The sequence below is a fragment of the Mastomys coucha genome, unplaced genomic scaffold, assembly GCF_008632895.1.
Source record: "Mastomys coucha isolate ucsf_1 unplaced genomic scaffold, UCSF_Mcou_1 pScaffold12, whole genome shotgun sequence".
NCBI classification, from domain to species: Eukaryota; Metazoa; Chordata; class Mammalia; order Rodentia; family Muridae; genus Mastomys; species Mastomys coucha.
In genome coordinates, this window is record NW_022196894.1 from 26,983,778 (window position 1) to 27,005,130 (window position 21,353).

A 21,353-nucleotide genomic window follows, 5' to 3' on the forward strand; every position below is an offset into this window, starting at 1 on the left:
AAGAAGAAGAAGAAGAAGAAGAAGAAGAAGAAGAAGAAGAAGAAGAAGAAGAAGAAGAAAGAGAGAATGTTCTGGAATTTCTGTCTTGGTCAGTATCAGTATCAGCACCATGCCCACCTGGCCTCAAGTAGGTCTAGTTCAGATTGTGACAGCTATTCTCAAGGTCCACTTCCAAACTGACTTCAGCAACCTGAGCTGAGCTGATCAGATCTTAATATTCAGAGATGAAATAGCCAAAGGATAGAGCAATTAGTTTAGCTATGAGTCCCCATGGTGGTGATGTGGTTTGAAGTGGGAGAGCTAAATACAGAACCGAAGACAAACTCCTATTTGTCGATTTGTGTTCAGAACCTTACTAGATTTTGCAAGATTAGGATTTAGATGCCAATGACTTTAACAAAGGCAAGCACTCTCCTGCTGACCACAGCTCTCACCATTCCCAAGTCTCCAACTTCCTCCACTGGGAAGGGCTTGGTACATCTACTAGTCCCAAACTGAGAATTTACAGCTTGTAAATGTGCACACCTCATACTGGGTAACAAGCAGAAGCAGCCCTGAAAGCCCAATTCTGTGTAACCCTTCCTTGACCCAAAGTATCTCTATTTCAGATTGTGACATCTATTCTCAAGGTCCACTTTTAATTCTGACCTCAAAGACCTAGAACTGAGTTCACCAGATCACAATCTTCAGACCTGAAATAGCCAAACTTCAGGAGGTCTCACTAAGTTGGCTAATTAGGGCATCAGTCCAATACTCCTCCTGCAAACGTGACACTCGGTGACTATCCACACACCACTCTCCCTCTGGGCCTCATCTGTCCCAAACCAAATCTCAGAGGGTTGGTCACATCAGTCCTTCTCAGCATGGACAGAAGTGACTCTACATAATATTTTAGGGGGAAAAAATCTTTGCAAGTATGCAGGATTGTCTGCCATGACAAATGCACAAAGAATCATGGCTCACCCCTCACACTCTTTGAATATTTGATTGGATATTCATGGACTTTGTAAGTCACCAGCTCATGTGCTGTTTATATTACTTCATTATCCTGCTGTTAATGTATGTATTAGCACTCTATAGTTAGGATTGTTTCATTAAACAACAATAAAAAATGCTACTAGTATAGTTCCCCTAGCAATGCTTTTCATATAAACATAAAGTATTTTTTGCAGCTCCTCAATTTTGCAGGGATACTGCAAGTATGCAAAATGAGAAGAGGTTGTACTCTTTCCATTTTAAAATTTCCCAGGCATTGTTAATGATGTCACTGAGCTGCCTTCCTTGCAGTGAGACCGTGTGAGACATTGAGGCTGGCTGCATTATGCAGCACATATTACATAGCAGGAAGCCACTGTAGCCTCATGGTATCTACTCTCAGGTTGAACAACTGTTCAGTGAGTGTGTGTGTGTGTGTGTGTGTGTGTGTGTGTGTGTGTGTGTGGTGTGAATGTGTGTGTGAATGTGTGTGAGTGTGTTGTGTGTGTGTGTATGTGGGGTGTGTATATGAGGTGCATGTATATGTGTATGTACATGTGTGGGAGAGTTGTGTGTGTAAGAGTGTGTGTGTGAATGTGTATGTATGTGTGAATAGTGTGTATATGGGAGAGGGTGTGTATGGTGTGTGTGTGTATGAGAGAGAGAGTATGTGTATATGAGTATTGTGTGAGGGTATATGTGTGTGAGTATGTGTGTAAGAGGTGTGTGTAGACTTATGTGTATGTGGTTGTGTTTTGTATGGGGTGTGTGTATGTGTGGGGGGGTGGATGTATGGTATGTGTGTTCCCTGGTAAAGAGGAATATGTAGTCATGGTGTGTGTGTATATGGTGTGTATGTGTGTGTGTTCACTGGGGAAGAAAAATATGTACTCATAGTGTGTGTGTGTGTGTTGTGTGTGTGTGTGTGTGTGTGTGTGTGTGTGCATAAAGAGGACTATCCTAGAGCTCTCCACCTAGGCTAGGCTAGCCAGCCAATCAAGCCAGGGATGCCCTCTGTGCCTCTCAATCAGTGTGACCATAAGCACAAACGACGAAGCCTCACATTTCTAGTGATTTCTGAGATTGGACTCTGGTCCTTGTACTTGCAAGCCAAGTTCTTTCCCAGCTGAGCCATCTCCCAAGCCCCCAACCTGTTCCCTTTGTTTTACTGGCATCTGCTAAAAATTTATTAACCTACTATTTTTATACTAAACTGTTTCCTTCTTCCTTTTAACTCCTATGCAGGGGGATTTTTGCAGATAATATGCACAGATAATAGCACATATAAATTCTAAGATGCTAAGGGAAGAGGTGAAAATACAGTCACAACTAAAGACTGCTGCATCAGATGAATTTGAAAATGAGTGCATGGGACTCTAAAAAACGAAATGAGGCTTGATTAACCCTACAAAAGCATAAATAGTAGTGACTGACAAAAACAAAACAAAACAAAAACCTAGAGATGTCATCTAAGACCAAATTAACAGGATGCTCCCAAATGGCAGAAAAGCAACCACAATCACACCAATCAAAGTGGAACTGCCATTGCTGCGGCACACAACTACGAACCCTCATTTTAATTTACACACAACAAAACTTTGTCCAGCATGACCTCTTGGAAGGTTTTCCCATTTCTCTGTAAACATTACCTAGATTTCATAACCACAATTGATGTTTGTTGTTTCATTAGCTGTGTATTTCTTATTAAAAAGGCTTTTTTTCTAAGCAAACATATTTTATTATTTCTAACCAATTTATATATCAGGACCCCAGTTTCAAGCTCTAAAACACTGGTTATTTCCACATAACTGGTTTCACTAAACCCTAAGGTCACCTTATGTTTTACATGCTGTACAGCTTCTTTTCATATATTCTGACAGTGTTCACATCAGCTTTGTGATTTGGGCCAGGCAGCACGACTCCTTACTCGCCATATTCAGAGATGCCTATACACAAAACCTGACATGGCGTGTTTCTGGGCCTACCCAGGACCTTTGATTGCTATCCCAGTCAGATACATCTGTCTTCTCCAAACCATCTTCTACAGGAAGACCCTCTCCTTTTACCTCATCAAAGTAGTTGTGGGGCAGTCCATTTCCAGCTTCTTGTAGGCCAGAGCTATGACTCGAAAACCCTGTGTTGTGTAAATCTGAAGTTCACTAATGAAGCTAGTTGGTACTGTTTTTAAAAAAAAAACAAAAACAAAAACACGGTATTACTACACAATGTTTACATAGCTAGCATGGGTAGAGACCCTTCACAATATAACTCTGACTCAAGAAAACACTTTTACAAAGTTGCATAAAGCCAGGGTGGTGGCTGTTCACGCCTTTAACCCTAGCACTTGGGAGGCAAAGGTAAGCAGATCTCTCTGAGTTTGAGGCCAGCCTGGTCTACAGATCGAGCTCAAGGACAGCCTGGGCTACACAAAGAACTTGAAAACAAAAAAATTGGGGGTTAATACCTTAGGATCCAGTAAAGCTGAAATGAGACGCTTGAAAAATTAAGAATAAGGAATATATAGAATTCTTGATTCTCCAAATACTTACTATGGGTATAATATGATCAAGCTCTGCTCTACAGATGTCTGTTTGCTTCAGTGAAAACCAGTACACTGACATGAAAGCTAAAACCAAGATTGGCCATGCAGAGTACTTAGGGGGCTCCCGGACTTAACTGGGGGGCGGTAGGCAGGGTGGGGGAAGGAAAGTGCTATCTGGCTGAGGAATCAGATGTGCTCAGACATGGGGGGGGGGGGCTAAGACAGCTCAGAGGAGCCCAAGACGTGAGGGACAAAGCAGGAAGGGATATTTAATAGGGGGCTCAGATCATGGGGAACTTCTCTGTGATCTCAAAGGAATTTGAACTCTGGTGGAGGCTGTTGAAAGCAATCAGATGAAAAAAAAAAAAAGGCAGGACATAGCAGTACAGTCATAAGGAAGGAATCGGGGATGAGGGACTGGAGGATTGGAGTGTGGGGTGGGGATTATCCAAGATGGGAGACTGGGAAATACAGAAAGGGAAATTTTTAAACTTGATTTTGGTATTGAGCTTGGAATAGTAATGGTAAGTGATGTCAGCCAGCCACTGGATCTTGTATTGTGGGGACAACTTTGGCTGGAAACAAAAAGTGTCTATGGCACATTTGTATCCCACACCCATTGGCTAACCAACCTGTGTCAGGTTGGCAAAAGCTGGCCACTCTCTCTGGTGCACCTTTCATGAACGCCAGTCGGCCACCTCCCAGCTCCTGGACGATGACAGTCATCCTCTGCAGTGCTGATGAGAACGGGAACTGATGGACAATGGCGAGTCCTTCCACTGGGACCTGGTTGATGGACCAGAAATGGAGAGGCACGTACGGGAAGAGCGATTGTGGGAGCTAACTGCCTCCCCCATCAGTCTCTGTTTTACCAGATACAGGAGAAATATAATACATTTTTACATCATCAGTTCAACACACATCCATGTGCTTTCCAACTCCATAGTCAGGGCACAGTTTCCCCTGGCTTGGATGCTATGGGAAGAGCAGCATGTGTGGCTTACCTGGCCCACCATGTCTGTAGGCTTCACTACCATGGTGTGTGCCAGCATTTCCTTGATGTGGAAATCATCGCCAGAAACAGTCATTTCCTGTTTCGCAAAGGAGAGAGTTCACTGTATGGGGTCTGTTTATTCACACACTGATAGTAAGTTTGCGCCTCCCTCTTGCAAAGACCCCCTTGACCACCTCAGTATATTGACAGGATTCCTTCTGTGCTGCTAGACTGGTGCATCCGGCTTCTTCTACTCCAAGAAGCAAAAGGCAGGCCGCACTGAGAGGGGTAGAGCTTGAAGGACACGCACTCCTGAATTATTCATGCAATTTATCTGGCTTTCGCTGTTGGAATTGCTGCATAAAGGTTCGTTCTCTGTTTCTGAAGAGCTTAACTTGCAAATGTTGAGTATGAATCTCCAGGCTTGTTTTGTGTGGAGCAGGCAACTCGCAGCCTTTCTTTCCCCAGAGTCACTGTTGATCCTGCTGTTCCCTATCTGTCTAAAGTGGACTGAGCAGAATATATTTTTGCAATATGCATGATTTCTGTCTAGGAACCACGGTAATAATGGCTCTAAATTATAGGCAAGGAAACTTTCTACCTAAAGATATTAAAGTCCTTTGTAATCATCTAATTGGGTGGCTGACAAAAAAAAATTTACAATCTTAGGAAGGAAACTGTAACCTCTACTTAGAGGCACAGAAGCAATATTCCAGAGTGGACAAGAGACTGCAAAGCAATCATATCCGTTAAAGGAGGGTGGACCCACAGAGACATCTCTCCAGAGGTGCTCACACTGTTCCCAGGGCCTGAGCTGCTCACATCCATGGAGAGGTTAGCTGCAGAGAAGAAGCTCAAATCATGTTTCCTCCTCCTCCCTGCTTTGCCCGCAGCCACAGTAATTCCAGAGAGAGGGTTCTTAAAGGCCATCCCCGAATAAGGATAAGGTTCTTCTGAGAACAGATTAGCACTCTTTTGTCCTTTTTATATGGCTGTCACTGTACTGGTTTGATCCCCTCATGCCACAGCCATGAGAGCTAAGGCCCCAACACACAGAAAGACCTCATGAGGTTGAGAATCAGGGCAGAGCTGAAACCAGAAGAGAAAGAAGCAGGTTCCTATATACCACAGGAGCACCTGCTCTTGGAACTAATTTAGAATCTCAGGGAAAATTCTGGAATGAATTCTGCTCAGTCTTGGAAATTAGAGGACTAGTCAATAAAGTAGAATAAAATTCTTGATTGCGGTGGATCTCCCACTTGTCCTAAGGACTGTGAAAAACTGTGTTTCCTAATCTTTGCCTTTTGTTTTTGTTTTTGTTTTTTGTTTGTTTTGTTTTTGTTTTTTTCTAGACAGGGTTTCTCTGTATAGCCCTGGCTATCCTGGAACTCACTTTGTAGACTAGGCTGGACTCGAATGCAGAAATCTACCTGCCTCTGCCTCCCAAGTGCTGGTATTAAAAGCATGCTTAATGAGAAGTAACAATTGTGTATATTTACAGGTTATACTGTGATGTGCTCTTTGATCTATGCATATATTATAAAAAGGTGCAATCATGATAATTCACATACCACCACCTTGTCAAATTAACTCTAGAAAATTCCAAAAACCAGCTCACAGAAGAATAGAATTAGAAAATAATTATAGAATCATAATTGTATAAATAACTACTAGACTTACAATAGGTGCCAAATGCTTTGGCACTAATAAATATACTAAGGATTTTTATGGCACAGTCTCATTTAATCCCCCAGCAAACCTACAACATACATGCTGTTCCAATCAGAAGGCCAGGCTAGTTTTCCCTCTGTGCCATATTTGAAACCCCACATTTGTCGAGTATTAAAGGGCTATGATATTGCCTGTGTTGTGCTGGCATTAAGGAAACTTTTTTGCATTCGCTGAAGGTCAGAGACTTACCCATTTGGTGGCTTCAAACATTTTCAGGTCCAGAGGGTCTCCCTGGATGGTCCCATCAAGAAGAATCAGAGAGTGGCAGCTGGCCATGGCTGCACACAGTGGCCCCTGGGGCAGAGCTTTGCCTGAGGCAAAGCTGTGGACTGCCTGGAATCTGAGAGAGAAAAGAGAAAAAGATTCAGTCCTGTCTCCTCTTGCCAAAAATGGAGCTTCTTGAGGTCTTTGACTTAATGTGCACTGCTGCACTTCCCCTAGTCTCCACAGGACAACAGTATGTTAGCAAGCCTTCCCTTTAGTTCAGGAATACTAGAACGGCTCAGAGGCTGTCTCACGCTCCCTTTCCTACTTTGCCTTAATTCTTCCCAGACTTATTTAATCCACACAGGTGGAAATGACTAGAAGGACCACCCTTTGCTCTGAGGTCTGCTCATATCCCAGTGACTAAATCATCGCTCTTCAAATTGTCGAAAAACTCCAGGTGTGTTAGATTCACACCATCTTCAATCAATCTTACAGGGCTGGGCATATTTTCTGTATTTGTCTCCCAACATATAAGATAATTGGTCCACAGTAGACATTCGGTAAACATATAAGTAAATGAACAAATGGTTTCATTCTTAGAAACTTCACAGGTTATCTTTGGAAAGGGACCTGTGCATCTTGGACCTCCTCAACCCTGGCATCTTGGGTCCATATTGCCACCATTTTCTTCATTCTTTCCCACAGGAAGTGACTTTATCTACAATCAATGGAAATAAAACTCCAATGTTGTACATGAGTTTCATTTATTAATTGAAAGTAAGTCATTGAGTTCATCCTTGGCCCCACTAGAAGAAGGTCCTCTTCAGCCATGTCAGGCAGCTTCTTACCAAATGCGTAGCACAATAATTGGGTGGGGGAAAAACACCTGTCACATCATCGAATATTTGAATGACAGTAGTTTCCTCCTATGAAGAGGCAAGCGCTGTGGCTTACAACCAATCAGAATCTACTTGCCCTCCCTCCTCTCATGTTAGCATCTTTCAGATTTTGAACAAGCTTGGTAGCCCAGGCAGGCCTCTAGGCTACTCAATATCCTCCTCAATAGCCAAAGTTAAAAGACCCCACTATGCACAACCTAAAAAAAAAATCCTTTATGAATATGTATGTCATCTGCATAATTTAAGAACTACAGTCACAAATCAGACTTGATGCATTTGAAAAGAAAAAAACAGAGTACAAAGTTGGGTGGGCAGACAAGGACATATAGGTAGGGAGAAGTCAAGGAGGGAGGCACATACGGTCAACATGCATGAATGAATGAATGAATGAATTCAAATATTTAATTACAAAAAGAACCTCAATCAGCCTTGTATGCATGAAATACTTTGTGGCTCAAGTGTCAAGGAAATGCCTTTGTTTTTCAAACAGAATTGTGCCACATGCACCAACCACACTTCCTGTCCTGACCACCGGTGGAAAGCAAACTCAGATGTGGCCACAAGAGGGCCAGGTTTACAAATCTCTAAGACAGCAAATTGAAAACTGCCAACACCACAGGCCACGGATACCTTTCACCTCCATCAGCCCCCCTACCCTACCATCCCACCCTTAACCTGGACCCACAATGCAAAGGACTCTTTTCCTGATGAGCAGACTCTGGCAGGCAGAAAATAAGTTTCCCAGAATCAGAGTACTAAGGAAAAAAGAGTACACCAGCTACTGTTCCATAGCATCCCTCTTCCTGAAAATCCGGAAACAGAGTCAGCAATACACCCTTTCCTACTATGCCACCTCCATGAAGGACAGTGTCCTTGTACTGTCTAGATCTACTACTGACTGACTATAGCAATGTCACGTCTCTGGAAAATAGGCTTAAAGCAAAGTTCATGTTGGGCAGTGTGTGCAAACTCCCCCCTCACCTCCTCAGTTTGTGGGTGAGACTGGGATGAGCTGCAGGCTAATATGCATGTTCAGAGAGGCCTGGGAAATTCTAAGAGGAGAAATAAACTGATCAGACTTCGGCAGTCATTGCTTAGCAAAGCCAAAGTCCAATGTGTCCTCATCAGTAGATTAGAGGGTAAATGTGAGGCTCTGGGAAGACAAAAGTCACAGCCATCACAGAGTGATTAGTTCAGAGTACTCACCCATTCTGGTCACAGGGTACAACTCCCCAAGGATCCAAGCCTCCCCTCGTTAAGGTGCCTGTCTGAACAGAAATCAGCCTTTGGGTTACATGGAAGATCTGCTTAGGGAATAATGAAGGCAAATACAGTACACTTAATAGAGAAATACACATCAGAAAATATCACCAACATTGTTCCTTTAAGGAAGACCACAATAAAGTGGGCATCTAGGTTCTAAGAAAGACATTGCAACGAATTCAAACATGACAGCCTTGAGTTGGTCACAAACTTCTGTGACCTCTGTGGTAAAAGAGCAGAGTATCTCCTGTCACACTAGGGGACTGTGCTGCATAGCTGATGAAATAGTCTACCATCTGATTTTTTTCTTCTCTTTTTTTCTTTCTTTTTTTTTTCTTTCTTTTTTGGCTTAAAAAAATACATGATAATTTTTTCAGTGTGGTATAACAACGAGGAACTCAGGCTAAGTTGAAATACCATCTGTGTGAGTGGAAAAAAATCCCATAATCCTTCCCACATTGAAACCCTTATCTACAACATGATCATAATCCCACAGACCCGTCTTGAATAATAAATAAAATAATAGGAAGCAATTTGTTTAATGTCAAAGCCCACAGTAAGAGCTAATAATAATGAGGAAAAAGACTCACAGCTACTGCTCATTGTTTTGTTCAGGCCTATGTTACAATTACCTCTTCTGTTCCTGGTACTGTTTTCGAACTCACAATATGACATCATAAGTAAACTGTTCTTCCCTGTGATGTTGCTCTGGTCATGGAGCACTTCTGACTCTCCACTATTTATAAAGTGCAGTTTCCATGCCATCAATGTTCCCAGCTTTCCATGCACTGTTTAATGGCTACAGATTTTTCACGTAGGAAGATGAAGATGTTTCTCAAGATGGATGACAGTGATAGTCATAGAACAGTGAGCATGTACTTAAGTGTTGGTGCACTGGACACTTCACATGTTTGACATGGCAAATTTTATCTTATATTTACTTCACTCCCCCCTCTCCCAAAATATTAATTCAAAGAAACTGAGGACAACAGAGGCTCCAATTGCTCCCTGTTGCTTGAAGAAACATAAAAACATGTCGATTAGACATTCAAGGTTTACACACACCCTCTTCTAATGTTGGCATCCTCCCCTATATTAGAGTCATACTATCCAAACCATACTGTCTTGGGCTGTCCTGGTGCCATGGTGGCCCTTTGTTCTCCTTCTTATGCTTTTCCATCCAGTCCTCTAACAGGACTTTTAATTCACTTCTGTCCCCTATTCATCGTGTGTAACATAAACACGCAGAACAAAACTCAAGTGAGAGGCTGCTTAGCAGCAGTGGCAAGCATCCAACAGTTAACCTGACGCATACATGGCGCCTGAGAACATAGAGTTGAGGGTATCATCTGTGGCTGTATTGTCAGCAAGAGTTTTATATTAACACATAGTTTAATAAGCCTTTTTATGTTTCCTAATTCCATAATTCAATTAATACTTACTAAGCATTGACTCAGTTGCCAGGCAATAGTCTAAGTGTTGCAGATACAGCTGGAAACATTATAAACCACTTAAAGTTCATGTGCATGTGCGTATGCATGTATGTGTGTATGTGTATGTGTTTGTGTGTGCATATGTGTGTGTGTTTCTGTGTGCAGGTTTTGACTTCATGAAACAGAATGTATTTTGATCCATTGTTTTTCATAGACACTCACAGCTGAACGGAATCTAAAAGATTCACTGATTCAGTTTCTACTCCCTCTTTTCAAAAAGCCCAGGGTCAGAAAATTCATTTCTCAGATCCCACGCGCACACACAACCAGAGATAAAATAAGGTCAGATGCCTGTAACCTGCCTATTACTTCTGCCTCACTAAAGAGGACAGTGTCTATCCGTTCCAACGGCAGTGATGAATGGCCTGGGACTGAGGATGAAAGACACATACTTTGTCGAAGCAGACGAGGTTTAATTGTCCACAAACATTGATCCTCTGGGGGCTAATGCAGAATATGCCCTTCTTTTTCAGCCTCCTCTGGGCGTAGATGATGCCTGTGGTCAGGGCGGCAGGGAGGGCAGGAGGCACTGCAATGGTGATAACATCCAGAGCTTTCCTTACTACCTCCTCTGGAGGCTCCTGGAAAAGAAAGAGTGTTGGGTCATTAGATTTAAATCAGCAGTGAACAGCTTTGAGAGTGTGACCTTCCCTTCTCTGTTTAACAGCATCAACAGGCCAAAAGGTATGACCACCACGGCTCTCAATATCTTTTCTCCAAAGTACAACGAGAACACCCATAACTGTTCTGCTGTGACCACTGGTGCACCAACTCACTGTAGCTCTGCCAACACTGAGCATCTGGTTTCATTTGGAGATCTTCATCTGATAGCAACAAAATGCTACTTTTACGAAACATTTCACTTTTCAAACTAAATATGGAAGTAGCGTAAAGCATGGGGACATGTGCAATAATAGGATCATGCTGGCATTTCAGTAAGCAAACTGTTCCCCCACTATCTCACAAGATCTTATTGCTATGCCAGAATTGAGCAACCAATTGCTCATAGGTGCATCTGGGTGCCTGAAAGCAGACTTTGGCATTTTGACCTGTTCAAAGTTCGTTTGAAAACCACATCCATGAATAAGACCAACATATAGAAATAAGGTCAACATATAGCAATAAAATATGTAGAGTGAGTGTGTATGAGTGTGTGTGTGTGTGTGTGTGTGTAAGAATACAAAGATAGCTTACCCCACTAAGCACATAGACACACAGAGTATAGACCATGCCAATGGTGGCTGTCCCTACAAGGCATAGGAGGAACCTGATGGCGTCCCTGTAGAGCTTGAAGTTCATGGGCTTGGGGTACAGGATGGATCTCACAAGGTCCCCCTTTGCAGTGTTGAATCCTGAAATGACAAACAGATGTCCTACATTTTCAGGATAACAAATGTTACTGCCAATAATGTAAACATCTACATTGCCTTGGTTTTCTCTAGAGCAATGTTTCTCAACCTGTGGGTGACACTCCCTTTTGGCAAACCTCAATCTCCAGAAGTATTGACATTACAATTCTTAACAGTAGCAAAATTACAGATATGAAGTAGCAATGAAAATAACTTTATTGTTGGGGGAGGGGTTTCATCACAATGTGAGGAACTCTATTAAATGGCCATAACATTACAAAGTTTAAGAACCACTGTTTTAAAGAGTCTAAACCTAAAGCTTAAACCTAAATACAATGTTAGACAACTAGAACAGTACATCAGGCTGGACTGGAATAAGGTTACCTTCCTCAGAGACTCGTACTCTCCCTGGATTTCTCCCTCTACTTCCAGCTTCAGTGCACACCAGAGATGGGAGCCATACCCAGGGCTGAGCACAACTTAGTTTTAAAGACATGATGCCATGAATGTGCTCACACACCTACGTGGATCCTTTGCTTGAATTAAAATGAAGCGGCCCAGTAAAAACCAAGGCACTCATTTTTCTAATAGCTTTCATTACTAAATTTTTAGTTTCTTGTTCCTATGAGGAATGAACTTGGAATTCTGCTCAGCAATGCGGAGTTTCTGGCCCAGCTTTCTTGGGTATTAGCTTATCATTCTGCAACTGTCCACTTGGCTTATGTAGTTTCAGGTGCTTTGTTTTACACAATGGAGAGGTGGGGCAGACAATAAGTATCTTTACTGCTGGCTCAATCTTCAGGAAGAGTTAATAAACTGCAAAGCACATAGACAGTGATTATTTCAATATGTGCCACTATATTTACCAAGATGCACAGGCCACCCTTCAATCAGCAAGTCAACATTTAAAATACACAGACTTACAAATAAGTGTTGTGCTATCCAATGGTTCATCCTGACCCAATACATTTAAGGTACTAGACACACTAAGTGGGAAGGCATCATTACAAACAACCTACACAGAAGATGCTCACCTGTTTGCAGGACCACAGCTCTCACAGTCCCAGAGCCAGTTGCCTTGGCCTGGATGACCTCTGTACCACAGAAGAGAACATGCCGCCTGGGATCTGCTTCAGACTGCATCTTCCAGGGTGCAGAGCTAGCCATCTGGGATAGTGGAGTTTTAGTGACGGGAATGCTTTCTCCTATAGGAAAAAGAATCTATCTTACTTAGTGGGGTGGAGTGCCTTCCCCATGTAAATCACTCCTACACTCTCATGTGTCACAGAACTTCATCAGGAGTCTACTATGAAGCAAAGCAGTCTAGGCATTAGGAATACAAGACAAGCAAAGGTACTGGTTGTTGAGAGTTCTGTATTTTAGAAGAGGAGAGCAACATGTAACCAAATATGTAAAATGTCATATTATAAATACTATATTATTTTAGATTAAACATAGGCATTCAAATAGGTTGGGAAAAGACATTTACAGAAGAGCAAGCTGTGTAGTTGTAGAGTGTGGGATGTAGGGAGAGTGAAACCATAAGGCCTAGGCAGGTGCTCCATCATAGAGAACCCAAGTGTGATGCAGTTAAGTGTTTAATTCTTTCTGTAGGCCCTGGTATCGGTTGTCAGGGAGATGGTTAGTTGCTTCAGTTTCTAGAGTAATATTACAATTAGTTGTAAGACAAAATTATCTGCCCAGGATACAAGGAATGAGTTAAAGTCTTGTGAGGGTAGTGGGTGGATAGTTAGCTGAGAAGTGATCACAAAAGTCATAGCTGAAAGGGATGGGACCGGAAATGCAGCAGATTGAATACAAGTAGAGAGGAAGGTCAAGGAATAGGAAGATTAAGATGATACAAAAATCGAGGGAATTTTGTATCAGCACATCACAAAGTAGAGGAGAGAACCAAACCAGCTTTGTGGTCCTTAGCTGGGAGCCTGAGCAGAGGGCAGGCAACAGTAATGAAAGTAAAGATTCTAAGAGGATCAGAAGTTGCCTTTGGGTCACTGTGGACTGGAGCTCACTGTGGAAGAACCACATTGAAAGGCTTTGTGCACAGTGGATAATTATTTGGACCTGGTGATCGTATGAGGCCTTCACCAAGGACATTTAGTCAGAGATCACCAGTTTGTATGTGGTAATTAAAACTGGAGAGAGAGAGAGAGAGAGAGAGAGAGAGAGAGAGAGAGAGAGAGAGAGAGAGAGAGAGAGAGAGAGAGAGAGAGAGAGAGAGAGAGAGAGAGAGAGAGAGAGGGAGAGAGAGAGAGGGAGAGAGAGAGAGAGAGAGGGAGAGAGAGAGAGAGAGAGAGAGAAGACAGATTACTTAAGAATCGAGCAAAGGGTAAAAAGAGGAAAAGACAAGAACATAGCTCTGAACAGTGCCAGCAGTTAGGGAGTCAGAGGAAGAGAAGGTGAGGAATGAATTCAGCAGCATGGTCAGTGCTCGAAGCACCTGGAGAGAGCAGAGAGTTAGAAAGTCAAGACAAGGATAGTTCTGGGGAACCATAGTCAAGTAGCCAAAAGACAGGAGAGTCACTAAGATGAAACGCAGCCAGCGCACATGTACTTGTAAGTGTAGCAGCTGTGCCAGTGTGCTGGGAGGCACACATTGCAATGAGGTTAGAACTAACTCAGGGTAAGTATCAAGCTATGGAAGCCACCAGGGACAGTTCTGAGAAAGATGCCCTCAGAGCCTCCAACTGGTCTTTGCAGGGCAGGTGATAGAAAAATCAACATCAGGGCTACCATCATTATGAAAACAGATCTGGGCATTAGCAAATTTCCAGAGTTGATAGGCTTTTATAAATCAATGGAATTTTAAAGAAAATAAACCTGATCTGCCATGACTACCAGCCACTTTAATTGTAGGCTTATATAGAAGGGAGATGAATATCTTTGCATGTTTGTCTCTGTTCATGCTGCTGGGCCTACTCGGGAGAAATGGGTTTGCTATGGACTTTAATAGGAACACAATACATTACTCAATTTCATCCCTAGAAAAGACGTCCTCATCTTACTGAAACCTCATTATTTTGCTTCAAAAGCTTGACTGAGTCGCTTCTCCTCTCTATATTTTAGTTGCAAAGACTGTGATCCAGGATGACCTCTAAGGTCCACCCCTCAGATCAGTGTGCTAGTTAAAAATAAAATAAATTCAGTCCAAAACATCCAATGTATATTCTGGAACTGGCAGATTTGTCCAAAGTTTCATTGTGGACTTTTTTTTTTTTAACATTTTCAGCCTAGGCTATGAGGCCTTTGGCCTTGTGGACTGCAGGATGTCATTGAAGGTTTTCAGACCTTCTAAGTTTATAAGGGGCATTTTGTGTAAGTATGTTAAGATATAATTTTGAAAGATCTACTGATCCCCACAATCTTTTAAATAATTTCAAGCAGAAAATGGGATACATGTTCAGTGATGTTCTGACTGTGCTGACTTGAGCACAAAGGGAACAATTTTGAGAACTCTCAGAGTCAGCCACAGCAGGACTAAGCAAGGCTTGCGGAAGCAGGAAGGTCACACAGCAGCCTCATATCTTGTCCTGGACAAAATTGTCATTTGGGTACAGGAAGAGCCAGCCAGGACTGCAATAACATCCGTCCTGAGCCAGTCCAGCAGAGACTGCAAATGTGAAGCTCCAGCCGTACCTGTCAGCATGCCTTCATCTACCACACAGCTGCCATCAATCAGAATGGCATCACATGGCATTTGCACTCTGCTCCCTGTCAGAATTAATAAATCTCCAGGCACCAGGAGGCGGGATTCCAGGTCTTGGGCTCCAGCTGAAAGTGTGAGCAGACAGTCACGTTACTTTCCTACAAAAACCAGTCCTGCTGCTCCATGTGAGAGATTCCTGGAGAAGCAGGTAACGTGTATGAAAAGAGAAGCCAGTCCTCAAAAGTGGTTCTACCTCTGAAGACAAGAAGAAGGAAGCAAACAAACTGCACGAAATAAGATCCTTAGAGTGGCAATGATGGACAAGCCAAGAAAAAATAATGACGAAGTCAGAAAAACACATTTGATGCTCACAGACAAAAGACTGGTATTTTTCACATAGAAAGACATCAAGGAAGAAATGTACAGCAACAACTAGATGCTAACAGGTCACACACATGTGCACACACTCACAAATGAGCACGCATGCACACATACGAGTGGCAAGTTAAATATTTGAAAAACTGCTTGTTTTTACTCATTTCTTCCTTCCTTCTTCCCTTTCTTCCTTCTTGGTTCCCTGTCTGGATGGCCTAACTTCTTTCTTCCTTTATTGAGTCTCAAAGAGGTCATGGAATTGAGTATGTAGACAGCTGTGAGAGAGAGATTTATCAGCCTAACACAAACTGGAATCATCTGGAAAGAAGGTTTCAATAAGGTACTGTCTATTAAATTAGCCTATGGGAATCTCTGTATGGGGGAGTCTCAGATGAGTCTGGTGAAGTGAGAAGATCCATTGTAGTAGTTGGAATGAGAAAGCTCCCCACCCCCCCGCCTCATACTTTTAAGTATTTGAATGTATTGTCCCTAGTTTGTGGCCTTGTTTGAGAAGCTTAGAAAGTGTGGCCTTGTTGGAGGAAGTGTGTCATTGGGAGTGGTTTTTAGAGATTAACAACTTGGAGCCATTTTGAGTTGACTCTCTCTGCTTTCCATTTGCAGTTAAAGACATGAGTTCTCGACTGTTCCTGCCACCATGCCTGCCTGTGTGTTGCCACACTTCCCGCCACGATGGTGATAGATTCTAAACCCTTTGGAACTATAAGCCCAAATTCTTCCTTCTCTAAGTTGCCTCAGTCATGGTATTGTATCACAGCAATAAAAAAAAAAAAAGTAACTAAGACACCCACCTTGAATGTGTGTGGCGGCATTTCATCAGCTGAAGCCTGGACTGGAGGAAGAGGGGAGCTGAGCATTCACATGCATTAATTCACTGCCCTCTGCTCTTGGTGGAAGATGTAACAAGACAATGAGACAAGCTGCTTCGTGTTGCTGCCAGCTTGACTTCATCCCAATGAAGGACTGTGTATTAAGTTACCTTTCTGTTGCTGTGATAAAACACCATGACCAAGGCAACTTAAGGAAGGAAGAGTTTATTCTGTGCTTGTGATTCCAGGGGGATAGAAGAGCCATCACTCTCAGGGCAGAGGAGCATGGCAGCAAGCAGGCATGGTCACTGAAACAGCAAACTGAAAACTTGCTCATGTCTACAACCATAAGCAAAAAGCAGAGAGAAGAAGAGAGCACACTGGGAATGGAAAAAGCCTTTGAAACCTCAAAGACTCCCTAGTGCCACACTTCCTCCGAGAAGACCATACCTCCTAATCCTCCCCAAACAGTTCCACCAACAGAGGTCCATGAATTCAAACATTGAAGTCTATGGGGGACATTTTTATTTAAACCACCATAGACTTTACCCTGAAATTTGGGCCAAATAACCCCTTTCCCCTGCGAGCTGCTTTTGTAAGAGTATTTTATCACTGTAACAGGAAATAATATATGCAAGTGGCTGGGAAGATGGGTTGCAGGTTACTGGTGATACTGGAGTCTAGGTGGGATGAATGGTCATGTGTGTGGCCTTAGCTCTGACACATAAACACTGTACAGCCACAGTACTCCCACATGCCCAGCCATGAAAACTTACAGAAAAAGAACTGATTACAATCTGTCAAAGAAATGTATAGAATAAATGGCAAACTCACTTTGCCATTAAATAGGAAAATGTTCAAAGAACAATTGAGACAACAAAAAGATATCAAAGTCACATAAGGGGCCTGGCTGCCTAAATCTGTAAAGATTTAACAAAGAGCAGCCGGGCGGTGGTGGTGCACGCCTTTAATCCCAGCACTTAGGAGGCAGAGGCAGGCGGATTTCTAAGTTCGAGGCCAGCCTGGTCTACAGAGTGAGCTCTAGGATGGCCAGGGCTATACAGAGAAACCCTGTCTCGGAAAAAAAGTAAAGAGCAATAAAGATCTATAACCATTGAGTAAATAGGATATCATGAATCCATAATGGCATATGTTAGTAGGTAAATAAGTAGGAAGAAAAATTATGATTTCTTTCCTTGCAGGAAAATGACAATTAAATAATTAAGAAGTTCAAATGAGAAAATCCCTATTTATCAAATAAAAGTAATAATTAAATCAAGACACATTACTAGGAAATAAAACTAGTGGTGAAAATTTCATGAAGATAGTCTATTTATGTAGACTCAAAATATTCCTCAACAAAGTAACTATTAATTACAAAAAGAAAAATAGGAAACTTACAGATAAGAACTTGCAGACATCCTATAATTAAGCAACCCACATTGATATTGCTAGCAATAGAACAAATTTAAATCATGCACACCCTGATACAAAGAAGCAAACACATACATGTGCACACACACATGTACAAACACACACAAACACACACACACACACACACACACACACGTACACATACACACATGTACATGTATACCTGTGATTTGCCAAAGCCAAGCATAAGGACATTTTACAAAGTAACCAGAATGAGAGAATATAAGTCACGGAAGAAACAACTGAAAAATACTGATATATGGCAAATAACTCCACTGTGTGATCCTGAAACCCTTTCCTACAAAGAACATTACTGAGAAAATATAACAAAGAGCAGGCCATGCATTGTTAGCATGTGTTAGTTAGCTTCCTGATGACACTGCAGTTTCTTCAAGAGAATGTCCTGGCCTCTAAATAATGCATAGTGAACTATAGTAGAGCTACATGTCAACAAGTTATTCTCTTTTTTCTTTTGTGTCTGTGCATATGCAATATATACATGTACAAATGCGTGAATGTACGTGTTCAAGCTCCAATCTGACATCAAGTGCCATTCTCCACCACTTTTGACCTAGTTTTATGAGGCAGGGTCTCTTGTTGAACCTAGAACTGACCATACTGACCTTGATAGCTAGTTTGCCCCAGAAATCCCCTGTCTGTAATTCCTGAGGGTCAGAATTTCAGGTGGCATTTATAAGTGCCCAGTTTCTACATGGATTTTGGAAACCAGGACTCTAGTCTTCATACTGGCTCAGCAATTGTATTAACTGAGCCACATGAACAATCTCAGAAACTTATTTTTAAGTTCTGGGAAACAGAGTGATCCTCATTTTTACAATTTCTCTGTACAAAAAAAGAGTGGGGAGGAAATATACATGAGGTACCATTGCTTACCTCTCTGTTAGAAAAATAAAGTATTCTGCTAGCATATTCTATTGGAAAGGCCGTGAGGAAACAGGCACTCACACATTGCTAATCTAAATTCGAACTGGCACAGTTGCTACTAAATGAAAGCTGGCAATATCTATCTAGCAAAAGTGTGTATGCATTTATTCTCTGATCTAAAATTTTTTGCTTCTCAACATCCATACTGAAGTTATACTGATAAAAAGATGAAAGGACATATGTAGCAGCCTTTTACTGCAGCATTATTTATGGTGGGAAAAGCCTTAGAAAATATGCAATAGAAGACTGACTGAATTAATAATTCTTCCTCTGCATGAGAGGACTACACATTCATAAATAATTTGGAATGTGTATATACCCCGTCATAAAGGGTCCATGGAAACATCAGTATGTGAATAATAGTTAAATTTGGTGTGGCTCTGTTCATAAAAATGGCAGGGTAATTATGTAATCTATTTTGCATGTATAATATAAGCTAGTACCTTATATTTTATATTTCTAAATGTAAGAATAAATTAAAAGCTAACAAAGGTAATTATGATAAAGAAAAAATGCAAAAGAGAAAGGGAAGGAGTTGAACTCTCCTGAATATCTTTTATCTTATGAATTTAAATTGTAAAATGTAGAGATATTTTTAGAGTATCTGTGTAAAATAAAAATAAATTTGAAAAGCTGACACTAAAAGTCTAAAACAAATGAGTGAAATGAATCTATTACATTGCTGGCAGCACCATGCAGAGAACTATTTTGAATGACATTGAAGTATAATTTATTAAATCAAATTGTATATGTGGCTCTGTTTCTAATGGGATATCACAATTTGGGGTGGGGATCTCTTCAAAACATTGTAAATTGATTTTTAGAGTTGCTTCATTGCTGAGGATATTGGTTTGTTGTTCTGAGATTATTGTATCAGTAGGATTAAACAAATGAGCCATTCTTGTCTGTCTCTGAGGACTGGAATTTTCAGTATAAATGAGAAACACAAGTACAATCATCAAAGTAAAATAAAACATTTATATCTAAACGCAAATTGTAAGTGTTATGAAGAACTCATACTTTACTTTATCTTAAATTTTTCACTAGGTATGCCTCTGAGAATGCCTGTGAACAAAGACTCACCTGGAAAAAATAAGATGTCTAACACTCTGGCTGAGCACTCTCAGTAAATACATGCGAGAGATAAGTAAAGAATGAACAAATATTTACTAGTAAAAATATTTATAATAGCATCCTAACTCTAAAATACTTAAGAATAAATCTCAGAAAGAATGTATAAGGCTTATAAACTGACAACTTCAAAATACAGATGAGAGGAATCAGAGAAGACCTAAAGAAACCTGTATCTATGAAGAAAATATCCAAACCTGTAAATATGTCAATTTTCTACAATTGACCTAGAGATTTAACATCATAGCCATCAATCCCTCAACACAATTTAAAGAAATAAACAATTTAAAATTTTTTCCTTAGTCATTTTGAAAAGAAAAGAGTCTGTATTTGTTTCTATATCTTCTCATGTTTGCAACAAAACACTTGACAATAATAAACTTGAGGGAGGAAGGGCTTACAGTTCAAGAGAATACAGTTCATCATGAAGACGAAATCATGGCAGCATGAGCCAGAGACAGCTGGTCACAGTGCAACCACAGTCAGGAGGCAAAGAGATGGATGCTATTGCCCAGCTGACTCTCTTCTTTTCATTCAGCTCAGGTCCCTGCCCATAAAATGGTGTCACCATAGAGTTAATATAATTAATGAACCTAATCAAGTTATCTTTTATAGACATGTTCAAGACTAAACTGAGATAATCTCTCACAAGCATACCCAGGGACTTGACTGCTGGGTGACTTTAGATCTTGTCAAGCTGACAATCAATATTATTCACCATAACCCATCCCTCATCAAATTTCCACACACATCATTTTAAATCACAACACACCATTCTTATCCCTTAAACATTTCCTTTTCAGCTCTTATTGTGATATATATTTAGTCTGTCTCTAAGTCTCCAAAGTCTTCAAAAGTCCAAGTCTAAGTAAGACTCAAGACAAACTCTTAACTGTGAACCTTTAAAACACACATGCATACACACAGGCACACACAATCAAGTTATATATTGTCTTAGTTGGGGTTTATTGCTATGACAAAACACCATGACCAAAAAGTAAGTTGTGGAAGAAAGGGTTTATTTGGCTTACCCTTCCAGATCATAATCTATCATTCAAGAAAGTCAGGACAGGAACTCAAGCAGGGCTAAAACCTAAAGGCAGGAACTGATGCAGAGGCCATGGACAGGTGATTCTTAGTGGCTTGCTAAGCTTGATGAAAACACCCTCATGGGGCTGGAGAGCTGGCTCAATGGTTAAGAGAACTGACTGCTCTTCCAGAGGTTATGAGTTCAATTCCCAACAACCACATGGCAACCATCTGTAATGGGATCTAATACCCTCTTCTTGTGTGTATGAAGACAGCTACAGTCTACTCACACACATAAAACAAATAAATACATCTTTAAAAAAAAAACTTTCATAAGACTGAACCAAAAGACAGAGTCTACACTAAGCTGTTTTGAAATTCCTTTTCTCAATACAGTTAAATATCTTCACTTTAGCCTCAGGCAGACTTTTCAGACAAGGGCAAATAGCAGCCACATTCTTCACCAAAATATCACCAAAAAAAAAAAAAAAAAAA

At 41.2% G+C, this 21,353-nt stretch overlaps 1 protein-coding gene across 1 annotated transcript in view; it reads right to left on the reverse strand.

Annotated features, from left to right (window-relative positions):
* Nucleotides 1-21,353, reverse strand: part of Atp13a4 (ATPase 13A4) — a 130,245-nt gene that overhangs the window by 34,293 nt on the left and 74,599 nt on the right. Inside the window, exons 10-18 of the mRNA XM_031364600.1 lie at nucleotides 15,108-15,242; nucleotides 12,488-12,658; nucleotides 11,299-11,456; nucleotides 10,497-10,685; nucleotides 8,555-8,616; nucleotides 6,432-6,582; nucleotides 4,522-4,608; nucleotides 4,150-4,303; nucleotides 3,042-3,153 (exon numbers count right to left, since the gene is read on the reverse strand). Of these exons, the coding sequence (XP_031220460.1) occupies nucleotides 3,042-3,153; nucleotides 4,150-4,303; nucleotides 4,522-4,608; nucleotides 6,432-6,582; nucleotides 8,555-8,616; nucleotides 10,497-10,685; nucleotides 11,299-11,456; nucleotides 12,488-12,658; nucleotides 15,108-15,242 (1,219 nt within the window). The remainder of the gene's footprint in view (nucleotides 1-3,041; nucleotides 3,154-4,149; nucleotides 4,304-4,521; nucleotides 4,609-6,431; nucleotides 6,583-8,554; nucleotides 8,617-10,496; nucleotides 10,686-11,298; nucleotides 11,457-12,487; nucleotides 12,659-15,107; nucleotides 15,243-21,353) is intronic.